Source organism: Chanodichthys erythropterus, chromosome 11 (genome assembly GCF_024489055.1).
Source record: "Chanodichthys erythropterus isolate Z2021 chromosome 11, ASM2448905v1, whole genome shotgun sequence".
In the NCBI taxonomy this organism is placed as follows: Eukaryota; Metazoa; Chordata; class Actinopteri; order Cypriniformes; family Xenocyprididae; genus Chanodichthys; species Chanodichthys erythropterus.
Window position 1 is genome coordinate 2,085,250 of NC_090231.1, and position 13,371 is coordinate 2,098,620.

At 41.3% G+C, this 13,371-nt stretch overlaps 1 protein-coding gene across 1 annotated transcript in view; it reads left to right on the forward strand.

The window, feature by feature from the left end:
* The window catches only part of LOC137030167 (C-type mannose receptor 2-like), a 34,086-nt gene extending 20,762 nt beyond the window's left edge, over positions 1-13,324 (forward strand). The window contains exons 3-4 of the mRNA XM_067400328.1: positions 12,454-12,798; positions 12,963-13,324. Of these exons, the coding sequence (XP_067256429.1) occupies positions 12,454-12,798; positions 12,963-13,324 (707 nt within the window). The remainder of the gene's footprint in view (positions 1-12,453; positions 12,799-12,962) is intronic.
* The last annotated feature ends 47 nt before the right edge of the window (positions 13,325-13,371 follow it).

A 13,371-nucleotide genomic window follows, 5' to 3' on the forward strand; every position in this document is an offset into this window, starting at 1 on the left:
GACCATACCAACCAACAGGCCATGCATTCAGTGGAAAACCTTTCACGCATAATACTGAGAGAAGGAATGCATATTACGCCACCATACTCCATGAGAGGCCTGCTTAAGGCCTACTCAACAGAGGTGGGGCGTGGCTGATGATGGTATGGGTTCTTGGATTCCCAGGCATCCTGCCAACAAGTCAGCTAAAAAGGAGGCCTTGTGGGGCCTACAATCTCAGCAACAAGTGGCGTTCAGCCCGTGGCTTCAGCCCGTGAAATAAAGGGAACCAAACTACAGGGGACCAGCTCTGACCCAACAATAGCTGTGGGAAGCTAACTGCAACCTGAGCTAGGCTACACATTCCAACAGGCAATGTACCCTAAATCATATGTGACTAAAGGGAACCAAACAATGCCAACATGGTCTAAGGGAGGCCTAAATGGCCTACTACCTCAAACGGACACGTAGCAAAAGCCTGTGGCAGTGTAAACTATGTAAGCAAACTATGATCAACTAACAGCACTTATTAAAAATACAGTTGCTAACTAGAAGGAGGCTAATTAGCCATAAGAGCCTACAATCAAAGTTATATGCAATATAGCTGTTAACAAGATCACAAAAGGGAGCTAATAGAAACCAGCTTTTCTCAAAAAGTCGTTCTATACTACCCTGAGTATGCAATCCAACAGGTGATACACTCAGTGACACAAATAAACCTCAACTGGGGAATATAATAGTCACCAATCTCTCCAATAGAGGCCAACATCAAAGAGCCTGCTATCATGAGAACAAATAATGCTAACCTGTGGCAGCATAAGTAAGCTCACATACAAATGTCTAGAACTCAAAACAAATGTAATGCTTTGACATACATGCTGTTTCCAATGAGGAAAAACATCTCCACACAGATTCTCAAATCTGTACTAAGCCCTAGAGGATGAAGGCTAAAAGCTAGCACCGTCAACTCAAACTTGATTAAGAAAATCAAGTGGCTCAGAGGAAAAAACATTTTCCATAGCATGAAAAGTTCTAGAAAGTAGGGCCTAACATACACCTGCATAACTTATCTATGCAAAGATAAGAGCCTGCCACCTGAGAAAAACAGCATCAGGGAGTCTAAAACAGTCTACAACCTAGCTGTTAATCCTCTGGAGTCTGAGGCTGATTTGGGGCTTGGAGAAGTTTTGACATGCCCTGACATTTGTGCTTTTTTCAGTTGTTCATAAACATATAAATGACAAAAGTGTCATTACACTGTATTCAGCACAAACTAGGCTACACTGTATTCAGCACAAACTAGGCTACAATAATATGTGAGGAACATATTATTTACCTCTCAAACATGTACATGTTTGTATTTTTGAAGGAATAATGTTTATGCGTGGTTATTGAAAAAACAAAAAACTTAAGTCACTGAAATAAGGCCAAAAAAAGTATATTAAATCTGTGTTCACAAGACTTCTGGTTATTGGAGGTTGTAGACTAGAGTGTTTGCATCAGAATTATGTAAAAAATTATGCTGACTACTCTTTCATATAAAACAATAGAGAGATTTAAATTTTGTAAGACACTTACAAAATTTAAATTTTGTCAAGAAACACAGTATGCGTGGAGGCGTGAATCTGCATGAATAATGGGCCATTTACACCTGAGAAGACAAAAGAATTGCATAATAATGACCTGAAATGACTTGCATATTAATGAGGCCTTTCAGTCAGGTAGGCTGTGAAAAAACCCTCTGTAATCATGTCTCAGCTCATCATAAACAGCAATACTGTGAAATATTATTACAATTTAAAATAATTGTATTCTATTATATTCTTTAAAATATAATTTATTTCTGTGATGCAAAGTGTCTGAATAATTATGTTACATCTATGGCATTTCATATAGGCTTTTAGCTTAAAAGCATGCACATTTGGAGAAATATTGATGGATTCTTATATATTTATGTAAATTTTCTATACTGAGAAGTAATATTTATTGTCATCACTATGAGTGCTGGATACTGTGTTTTTAATTCATACTTGCAGCCTGAGGGCGCTCTCTGTGCACATTTAGTCCACAAATTATTCTAAAGAAGAAGAGGACATTTCAGGAATGGTGTTTTTAAGTCATACTTGCAGCCGGAGGGCGCTCTCTGTACACCTTTAGGCCACAAATTCATATAAAGAAGAAAAGGAACTAGGAACTAACAAATAAACACTTTTGAAGACAATAAATACACGATTGAGACGATATATGCATGTATTGCCTCTGAATTTGCCTCTGAATAGCGCTGACTCCGTGGGCGTGGCTGCATTAGCGGGTAATGAGCTGAATCACAGACTTCTGACATGGCTCTCTTTTCATACAGATTACATAAACACAGAATGTTTGTTTTTGATTTGACTTACACGATTTAAAACCTGACATTTCAACGTTTCTTTAGACATAAGTGTCATTTTTTTTTGTCATTAGTATTCATAAGTTACAGTTCATTTTCTGAGAACTATCAGATTGGAGTTCGTTCAGAGGGAGACGAGAGATCACGCATGATGTTAGTTTTCTTTATTTTACAAAAAGCACAACATTGTGTTTTTACTCTGAGTGTACACAAATAAAAGAAGACATTCTATAGTTTCAATTGATATATTATTTATGTCTCTATGACAAGAAATGATGGAGTATTTTAAGTCTGTTTTGCTGCAATGTGAAAAAAATCCTGCAAAACGCCGGCGCGTTTTCAGACCTCAGGGAGTTAAATTATTTACACTACGACCCACATTACCATGTTTTGGAATAGGAACAAGACACAAAGTCTTCCACATTACAGGTATTTTTGATGACGACAAGGACAAAGAAAAAAGTGAACGAAGAACAGAACACAACTGATCAGCACAGACTATCAAAGTAGGCTATTGTATTAGACTAATCAGCTATTGTATTAACGTTAATATAATGTCTAATCTTAACAGAAAACATGATTTTTGTGATCTCACGTAAGCACGTATTATTGCACATCATGTGAAGAAAATTTTGTATAGGCCTATTATATGTTAAATTACAGTACCTGTTAGGGTTCAGAAAGAAGAGGATTCAATTTGCAGGGTAATACACAGTTTATTAGTAAAACAGGAGATCAAGGAGTTACAAAATAGCAGCAAGGGCTAGACTGGATAATGTCCACAGTCAATGATGACCTCAAGTAGTAAGACAAAGTCCAAAGAATGGTAATTCCAAGCCAAGAGCAGTCTGTAGCTCAGGAGGTCAAGGGTGATGGCGAACAAGACAGGGGGAGCAACAGGCAGTGATGGCAGGTGAGGTGGGGAGAAGAGGAAGGGAGATGGCAGTGGGGAAGCAGAAGGTAGCAGGAAGATAAGCACAATCCAGCAGCCAGGGAAACAGGGAGACTGGAGAGAAAATAAATAAAAAGGAAAAGAAAAACTAGACTAAACTGATCTGAAGGCAAAACCAAAAGAGGTAAATAAAATAACACAAAAATTAAGTAAACAGAAAAAACTGTTAAAGTGTAAAAGTGTACCACCTTGGAAAAATGGTCAACCACCATCAATATAGCAGTGTTGCCTTTGGAGGGAGGGAGGCCAGTAACAAAATCAGGAGAAATGTGAGACCAGGGGCAGGAGGGAACGGGCAAAGATTGCAGCAGACCAGCTGGTAGCTTGTTAGAAGACTTATTCTGGGTGCAAATCAAGCAAGCCGCCACGAACTGTCTGGCATCTTGGTCCATGGTGGGCCACCAAAAAATGTTGACGGATAGAAACCAATGTTCTCCGCGCTCCTGGATGGCAGACCAGCCTTGATGAGTGACTCCACTTCAACACAGCTGCATGCAATGACTCAGGAACAAACAACAGATCATCAGGGCACCGCACAGGAACCGCCACCCCTCGCAGAGCCTCCCTGACCTGTCGCTCGACCCCCCCTGGACACGGCAGCCACCGCAACGTCCCTAGGCACAATAGTGTCAGGCCGCGACTTACTCCTAGAGAAATCAAAGAGATGAGACATGGCGTCAAGCTTGACGTTCTTTGACCCAAAGAAAAAGTGCCCATCTGGCATTGCCGAGAGTTCAACCTCCTGGCCATACAGATATATTTGAGGTTTTTATGATCCGTCCAGACCAAGAAGGGCTCCATCACGCCCTCCAGCCAGTGGCGCCACTCACCCAGGGCTAGCCTTACCACAAGCAGCTCATGGTTTCAGACATCATAGTTCCGTTCAGCCGGGCTCAGGCGGTGGAAAAAATTTTTTACAGGGGTGTACTTTTTCATCACAAGGAGATCGCTGGGAGAGGACTGCTCCTACCCCAACTTCAGAAGCATCCACCTCCACAATAAATTGCAGATCAGGGTCTGGAACTGACAGGACAAGTGCAGAGGTGAAACATTTCTTAAGTTTCTGGAAGGCTTCCTGAGCCTGGTCCGACCATTTGTAAGGTACACAAGAGGAGGTTAGAGCTGTCAAGGGTGCAGCAGTTCGACTGAAGTTGTGGATGAACTGCCTGAAGAAGTTAGCAAAACCCAGGAACCGCTGCAATGCCTTGCGGGAGTCAGGGACTGGCCATTTAGAGACAGCCCTTACCTTAGCCGGATCTACCTTAATCTTCTCCACCAAGATTATTTGCCCCAGGAACGGAACAGAATATGTAACAGTAATGAAGGAAAAAAAATTAGGATATCATCAAGGTACACAAAGACAAATCTATTGATCATGTCTCTCAACACATCATTAACCAGGGCCTGGAAGACAGCTGGGGCATTAGTAAGCCCAAAGGGCATGACCCTACATTCAAAGTGCCCAGTGGGGGTGTTGAATGCTGTCTTCCACTCATCACCCTCCCTTATCTGAACTAGGTGGTAGGCATTGCGGAGATCCAACTTCGTGACGACCCAAGCTCCCTGCAACAGCTCATGAGCAGTTGACATCAATAGCAGAGGGTAACGATTCTTAATGGTGATGTCATTTAGCCCACGATAATGTGTCGGATGAGGCCAACTGCTAATGATTCATGGATATACTTATCCAATGCCCCTCTCTCTGGTCCCAAGAGAGAGTATAGGTGGCCTTTGGGCGGAGAAGAGCCTGAGAGGAGGTCAGTGGCACAGTCATAAGGCCAATGTGGAGGAAGAGATGCCGTCCGGGACTTGAACACGTGTCACAGACCAAGTTACTCCACAGGAACACTGGTTAGAGCCTCCTGCAACATAGAAAAAACAGAGCCAGAAGACGAAGCAGCACCCAGACAAAACTTATGACAAAAAGAGTTCCACGCTAACACAGAATTCTCTGACCAAATCACATGGGGATTGTACTTAACCAGCCATGGATGCCCCACTACAATGGCGGTGCTAGGAGACTTAAGGAGGTATATCACAATTTCCTCATGATGATTGCCTGAGATGACTAGGCTCACAGGGGCAGTAACATGGATTATTTGGGCCAAGATGGAGCCGTTAAGTACCCTCGCTGTGATAGGTTTCTGGAGAGGAGAGGTAGGAATTCTCCAACGAGCCACCAGATCAGCATCCGAACAGGGAGAACAAAACAATGGAGTAACACTCACCAGTACTTCCCCAACTACTGGTGAGCCCTGGCTTTTAACGGACACTGAGCTGCACTGGGATATGCGGCGTTGTCTCTCCTCTGCTGCCAGATGCATCTGCCCCACCTGCATGGGCTCTGGCTCTGGGGAGGCTCAGGACCATGGCTGGCCAGAGCAGACAAATTACCTCTCAACTGAACATGGGCAGGGCGTCTCTGATGATGCATCTCTAGACGAGTCTCCACTCTGAGGGCTAAATCCACTAGACTGTCGAATGAAGATGGTAAATCATGAATGGCAATTTCATCCTGGAGGTCATCGTTAAGACCTGGAAGTGGTCTCAACAAGCCTCCTCATTCTAGCCAGTTAAGGCAGCAAGAGTGCAGAAACGGATGGAGTAATCAGTCACAGACTGGTCCCCTTGTCTCAGCCTAGCGAGCTGGCTAGCGGCCTCTTTACCAGCCAAAGAACGATCGAATACCTTCAACATCTTCTCGAAAAGCTCGAAGGAGGCACAGAATGGAGCCTTGGCTGCCCACACAGTGGTTCCCCATTCACAAGCCTTGCCTGTGAGCAGAATGATGACAAATGTCACCTTTGTGATCTCTTAAGCATAAAACTCAAACTGAAGAAAATAAGGCTTGACTAGAAAACTAGGAACAACACAAAAAACATGACGTAAACAACAAGACACATTAACACGATCTGGCACGGAACAAAAAACATGAAGGGAATATAAAGGGAAGCTAATGAGGAGTAACATGTGAGATTAATAATGAGCTAACAGAGTAACAAGAGGTCGGGGCAACAGTTGACAGTTGAACGCATGGCACAAATAACACAACAACACGTGCCGAAGCAGATGACGAACGAACACAAACACCACACGCCGAAGCGTGTGAGCGGAAAACAAGTCCGCCATGCCCTCCGGACGAACAGCGGTACAAACACAAACACAAGGCAGATCAAACCCAATAGGGTCTGGCTGCAGACAAGATGCACTCTCAGCCGGGTAAATAAATATATATATATATTATATATATATATATATATATATATATATATATATGCTACCGCTCAAAAGTTTGTGATCAGTAAGATTTACATTTATTTGATTTTCAATTTATTTGATGAAAAGTACAGATGCAAAAAAAAAAAAAAAATTGTATTGTGAAATATTGCAATTCAAATTAAGTTTTGTATTGAAATATATTTTTAAAATGTATTTATTTTTGTCATGCAAAGCTGAATTTTCATCAGCCATTACTCCAGTGTCACATGATCTGTCAGAAATCATTCTAATACGCTGATTAATCATCAATGTTGGAAACAACTTAATTCTTTTACCGCTTAATTTTTATGCTGTTTTTATTCATTAATCTTGATATTAACCACCAACATATTGTACACCTTACCATCAACATGAATATGCCACAGTCATTTCCATATGGCTGTCCTGGAAAACCCTTAACTATAATGAAAAGAGGGAATAAGCACAATTTCATAGATAGAAAGACGAATAGACAGACACACAGACAGACAGACACACAGACACACACCAACACACACACACACACACACAGACACACACACACACACACACACACACAGACACACTCACACACACACACACACAGACAGACACACACACACACACACACACAGACACACACACAGACAGACAGACACACAGACACACAGACACACACACACACACACACACACATTATGGATACACTGGACATCCATAATCTCAGTGTAATTTTTGTTTGTTTTTCTGCCTTGGCAATCAGCACCGATACAGTGATAAAGCCAAAATTAAAATAGATTAAGCCAGAATTAAATAGAGAACCCCAGTATGAGAAACCTGCTTGTGAAATGCCCACAAAAGAAACAAACTTTAAAGTTCAAGCAAACAACTGAACTCTCATTTAACTTGCAGAAGAGAGACTAGTCAAAAGGAACAGACCAGCTCTAAACAGCAGAACCAACATCCACAGCTAGGGTGACAAACTCAGTTCCTAAACACACCTGATCCAGTTAATCACGTCCTTCAGGCTTATTTGAAAACTACATGGTTTTGGAGAAGAATTGGAACTAAGCTCTGCAGGGCTGTGGCCCTCCAGGAACTGAGTTTTGACACCCTTTATATGTAGAGTTGTCAGGCCTTAAGCAGAAGTTCTGCTCAGTTACCTTCCCACGAAGCTTGTTGCACATGACACACTTGTATAGAATGCTGTTAAGCTTCTTGACACCGACAATCCAATACCCTGCATTGCGGATAGCGGATTCAGTGAACACACGACCATGATGCTTGACTCGATAATGGTAATGCTCCACCAGTAGTTTTGCAGCATGACTGCATCCTGGAATGATCAAAGGAAACTTCTCTTTGAGATCCAGAGTTGCATTCTTTAGCTGACCTCCTATCCTGAGAAGGCCTCTACTATCTATGTAAGGGTTCAGTTTTCTCAGAGCACTGTACCTGGGAATGTCATTTCCTTTGGCAATGCGGGTAAGCTCTTCTTGGTAAGCTCTCCTCTGCACGCTCTTGATTACGACTTCCTCTGCTTGTAACAACTCCTTCACTGTACGAGGCTTAGCACAATAATGCCATGATCTGCAGGTTCTTTCTGTATCATCAGATGACTTGTAAGTCTGGGCGACATGTATGAGAGAAGCTATGGCTCTGACTAATGACCTCCAAGAAGAGAATCTCTCGAATCGTTGACATTCGAGATGAGAATCATCAGTAGATAGGGTAGTAACAAGAGGATGAACCTCTATATCCAACTCTGGCACGATGAGGTCGAATTGGCTACATATATGTCATATATACGTCTTGTCTGGTTATATATGTATCACAGGACAACTCTGCTATCCATGTAAAACTCCACAGCATCTAAAGAGAAGTCCAGCTTATTTATGATTGTCTCTGCTAACTCTGCAGCTAGAACCGCAGCTCCTAATTGCAGTCTGGGAATTGTATGAGCCAACTTCGCCTTCCCTAGGACGAACCCAGTGTGACATGCTCCTTCTTCATTAATTACATGAAGATATACCACTGCTGCAATTGCTCTGACAGAAGCATCTGAGAAAATATGAAGTTCCTTTCTCAGAGCTGTAGAGAGGGTAGTATGGACATACGGTCTGGAAATCTCCAGCTGTTTGAGATCTTGTAGGGATTTCCTCCATGCATTCCATGCTTCTTCCTTATGTTCAGGGAGAGGAGAGTCCCAGTCAAGAGCCTCACCTGAGAGTTCTCCTAATAGGAATTTCCCTTCAATGATGATAGGGGCAACGAACCCAAGTGGGTCGAAGAGACTGTTGACAGTAGCAAGTATCCCTCTGCGAGTAAAGGGCTTCCTTGATGTCTGTTACATGAAAGGTGAATATGTCTCTCTTCACATCCCAGCAAAGTCCGAGACTACGTTGGATAGGAGTTGGGTCGACTTCCAAGTTGAGATCCTTGAATCCCTTTGCATGATCTTCGATCAGGAATGCGTCCATTACTTCCTTGCTATTAGAAGCGAACTTGTGCAGTCTTAAATTCGAAGTGGCCAACATTTGTTCTTGCCAACAAGTCGATTGCTTCCGCAGCTGTGGGTGTTGATAAAAGTCCATCATCGACATAGAATTCTCTCTCTACAAAGTGTTTGACGTCTGAACCATACTCCTTCTCATCATAAGTTGCTGCTCGTCGAAGACCATAAATGGCTACAGCAGGAGATGGACTATTTCCGAACATGTGCACCCTCATTCGATATTCGATGATCTCTTTGCTGGTGTCATTTTCCTTGAACCAAAAGAAAACGAAGGAAGTATCTATCTTCCTCTTTCACAATGAAGCTGTGAAACATCTGCTGGCTGCATTCAACTTTGCTTAGTATTATTGTTGTTCACGAATTACCATCGTTGGAGAATAGTTCAATTTAATCTCAAACTCATTAATGACAAATATATACACACAATAAAAGAAAGGTAACAACTTACAGGCAAAGCCTTTCCAAGGCACAAAACGTAAAGGAAACAGAGAGCCAACCGCATGGAAAGAATCTGGAACACACTGCGGTAATTCCTGGTTAACCTCTAACCCAAGAGTCACATGACCTAAACCAACCACTAAGAAAACAGCTCACAGTCATCAATGTTATTTGTTGTTACACCAAACTGCCACAAGATGGTGCTAAGAAATAACAAATAAATGTATGCAATGACACCAGGCATGCCTTTGCTGTTCGAATAATCAGCTCCTTTGCAGGCTTCTCTATGTGGAGTATGTAGTTGAGCTAATAAAATTGCAAGGAAATGCAAGGTTAAACACAAACTTATGCAGATTTGTTGTATTGTTGATCTTATGAAACTAACCAGTTCTTTCTGAGCTGAAAGGTATGTTAAAGACCACAATGCTCTGCAGGCAGTATTCTGTCTTCATAAAAGAGTTCCCCTTCTTAACTAGGCAGATAGATAACTCCTTCCACAGGGATGTTGAATTAAAGCATGGATTTAAATACAGAAAAAATTAAAAAATATGTTTCTAAAAAATGTGCGTTAAAGAAATTTAACAGTTCACTTAAGGGATAACTGCATATACTATACACAATAATAAAGCAGATGCATGTTAAACTGTACTGAAAATAATTTCTCTAAATATGAAATTTATCCTGAATAACATCACCAATAACAAATATAAGACAAGCAGCGATGAAAGGGCCCTCGCAGCTGGGCTCGCCGCCACCCGTTGGCCTTAGGAAAACAGTGAACAGTGGGCGACATGCACATAACGAGTAAATACAGGAGAATTATGGCAAAGTCATTTCGAAGTGCCAGACTTCCTGCTGCCAACAGGTGGCACTTTGGCCGTAACTGAATATTGCCATGTAGATGTCTTTAAGCCAGGACTCTTATCACACATGTGAAGTTTGGAACAGATTGGACATTGTATGCCTCAGTTACAACAGCTTCCTCTTTCATGACAAAACATGAGACTTTGTCAGGCCGCCACGGACACACCGTTCTGTGAAAGCTCAAGATCTTTGATATTTATCATCGCTAAGGTCTTAAGATTAGACTGACAACATACAATACTGATCTGGTTAAATCGTTATGAGGAGTTAATCACAGTGTGAAACATGTAATTTCCTGTAGCCCACAGGTGGCGCTATGACTGTAACTGAATATTGCCATGTAGATGTCTTCAGGTCAGGACTCTAATAAAACACGTTAAGTTTGGGGCAGATTGGACATTGTACTCAGGTAGAGTTACAACAACTTCCTGTTTCATGGCGAAACATCGAAGTTAGTCAGGCCGCCATGGACACGCCCTTCAGTGAAGAGTCAAGATATTTGCAATGTAACATCGCAAAGGCCTTTAGATTAGACTGACCACATATGACGTTGATCTGATTAAAGCTCTGGGAGGAGTTGGTTAAAGTACAACGTGTGGAAATGACACAATTTTGATAAGAAAATTAAAAATATCTGACTTCCTGTTCGGTTTCAGATTTTGCTCTAAGAGACTTTATTGTAGGTATTGGGCTGTTACAAGTGTCTACCGAATTTCATACTTGTACGTGAAACGTAGCGCGAGGGGCACTTTGTTGAGTTTTCGAGCACGTTCAGGCCCCCGAAAATGCAATCCATTTTGGAGAAGAAAAATAGTAATGAATATAGCTGCAAGCAGCGATGACGGGCCAAAGCCCGGTGGCACCGCCACCCCAGTGGCTTCAGGGCAACTGTGCACAGCGGGCAATGGGCATTTAAAACAGTTAAACATAAAAGGACTATGTCAAATTCACACCACATTTACTGCAGCAGCTGATGCTCCTATTACCACAAACCACAACAGCCACATCCATGAAATAATTTAAAATTAGATGAATTTCATGTCATAGAATGTCATAGACCACTTTGAAATGAGTGCAAAGTTTTCTTTTGAAGCTCAAAATTTTCTAAGTTTATATTAATCTAAGTCCAGTATTTGTCTTAAGGTTTTTATTATATATTTTTCTAAACCCATTAAAAGTGTCACAGACACCTCCACCAGCGTGACTAAAAGGATTATACAAGTCTGTTTGTAGATCGTCATTGTTTTTGCAAAAAAAAAAAAAAAAAAAAGAAACTCAGAAAAACAGACTCAAAGATCAAAGTCCAGAGCTCAGAGAGTATACTGGAGAACAGCAGCAGTCAGGCACGGCAGCATTCACTCAACCAGAAGGCAGCTGGAGTTTAGGCAGTTTAGACAGAAGGCTCTTCAATCTTATAATGATAATAACAATAATAATAATATAATAATCAATCTTTTAAAATAAATAGGTACTGATTCTGATTCATCAGCTTAATCAGTTCCTTAATTTAAGCCTCAAAACTGCTTAAGTTTCCTTAAAAAATTGACTTGATAGTCAGATTTTTTCAATATTTTCTATACAACAGCTTTCAAGATCTCAACACAAACCTGTAAAAATGTCATTCTTATTAGATGAACTTTAAGTGAACTCACATCTCACAAATTGTCTATTACAATGTAAAAACAGACCAGAAACAAGACAAACACTAATATTAATGTTAATATTGCAACAGTATTCTGCAATCCAAGTCTACAATCCAACATTTTGAAATGACTTTTTATTGACATTTATCTAAGGACTAGTTAACAAATAAAATATCTTCTTTCTCTCATCCAGCTCTTTGTGTCTGAATCCAGTATTCAAGAGAAATGTGAAAGGAAACTTAATAGGGAAATAGAAAGATGTATTAAAATTATCATGAAAATTCACAAATATTACTTAATGTTTTATCAGCAAAATCAAACAACGCGTGTTTCTGATGTTTCCACTGCTGCTCCTGTTTACAACAAAATCATAAAGCAGCATAAAAATAATGATCAAACTGATTCATGAATCTGTTTCCATTTGTTTTTCTTAAAGCAAACACAGGACTCGTCTTTGTCAATCAGGGGAAGAACTGGAGAGGCGCTCAGAGTTACTGCAGACGGAATCACATTGATCTGGTCAGTGTGAGGAACCAGAATGAGAATCAACAGGTTCAGAACATCATCAATGATAATCACATATCTGGTGATGTCTGGATCGGTCTGTTCAGAGACTCATGGCAGTGGTCAGATCAGAGTAACTCCTCATTCAGATACTGGAGGTCTGTTGAACCTGATAATGTTGGAGGAAATGAAAACTGTGCAGTGATTTATCCGAATGGTCAGGGACAATGGGGTGACATCTCTTGCAACAACAAATATCCTTTTGTGTGTCATGAAGGTGAGCAGATCCTCACAAACACACACAATCCATCCATCACCTCCAGATATCTTAAAGTTCACACTACATGTCTGACATGACAAATTCCTCCACAGTGTTTGTTCTGCATGTTGTTTTTGATCAGTCTCTCTCTAGTTTCTGCTTGTGGTTTGTTTTGTGTCCAGAAAAACTGATTCTGATCAAAGAGAAGATGACGTGGTCTGAAGCTCTGAGATACTGCAGACAGAATCATGTGGATCTGGTCTCGGTTCATTCAGAAGAGATTCAGCGTGACGTGATGAATGTGGTTAAATGGGCGTCTACTGGGGCGGTGTGGTTGGGTTTACACAACTACTGCCTTATGAACATGTGGCTCTGGTTGAGCGGAGAGATCGTGTGCTATCAGAACTGGGCTCCAGGGAACGGAACGACACCGGAAGACTGCAACCTCAAGAAGAGAAAAGGAGCAGTTCAGTCTGGAGGAGATCAGCGCTGGATCAGCCTTCCTGAGACTGACAGACTCAACTTCATCTGCAGCAGAAATTAAGAGTGAAAAAACACGCGTTTGTGTGTTTACTTACATTCACTGTTTTC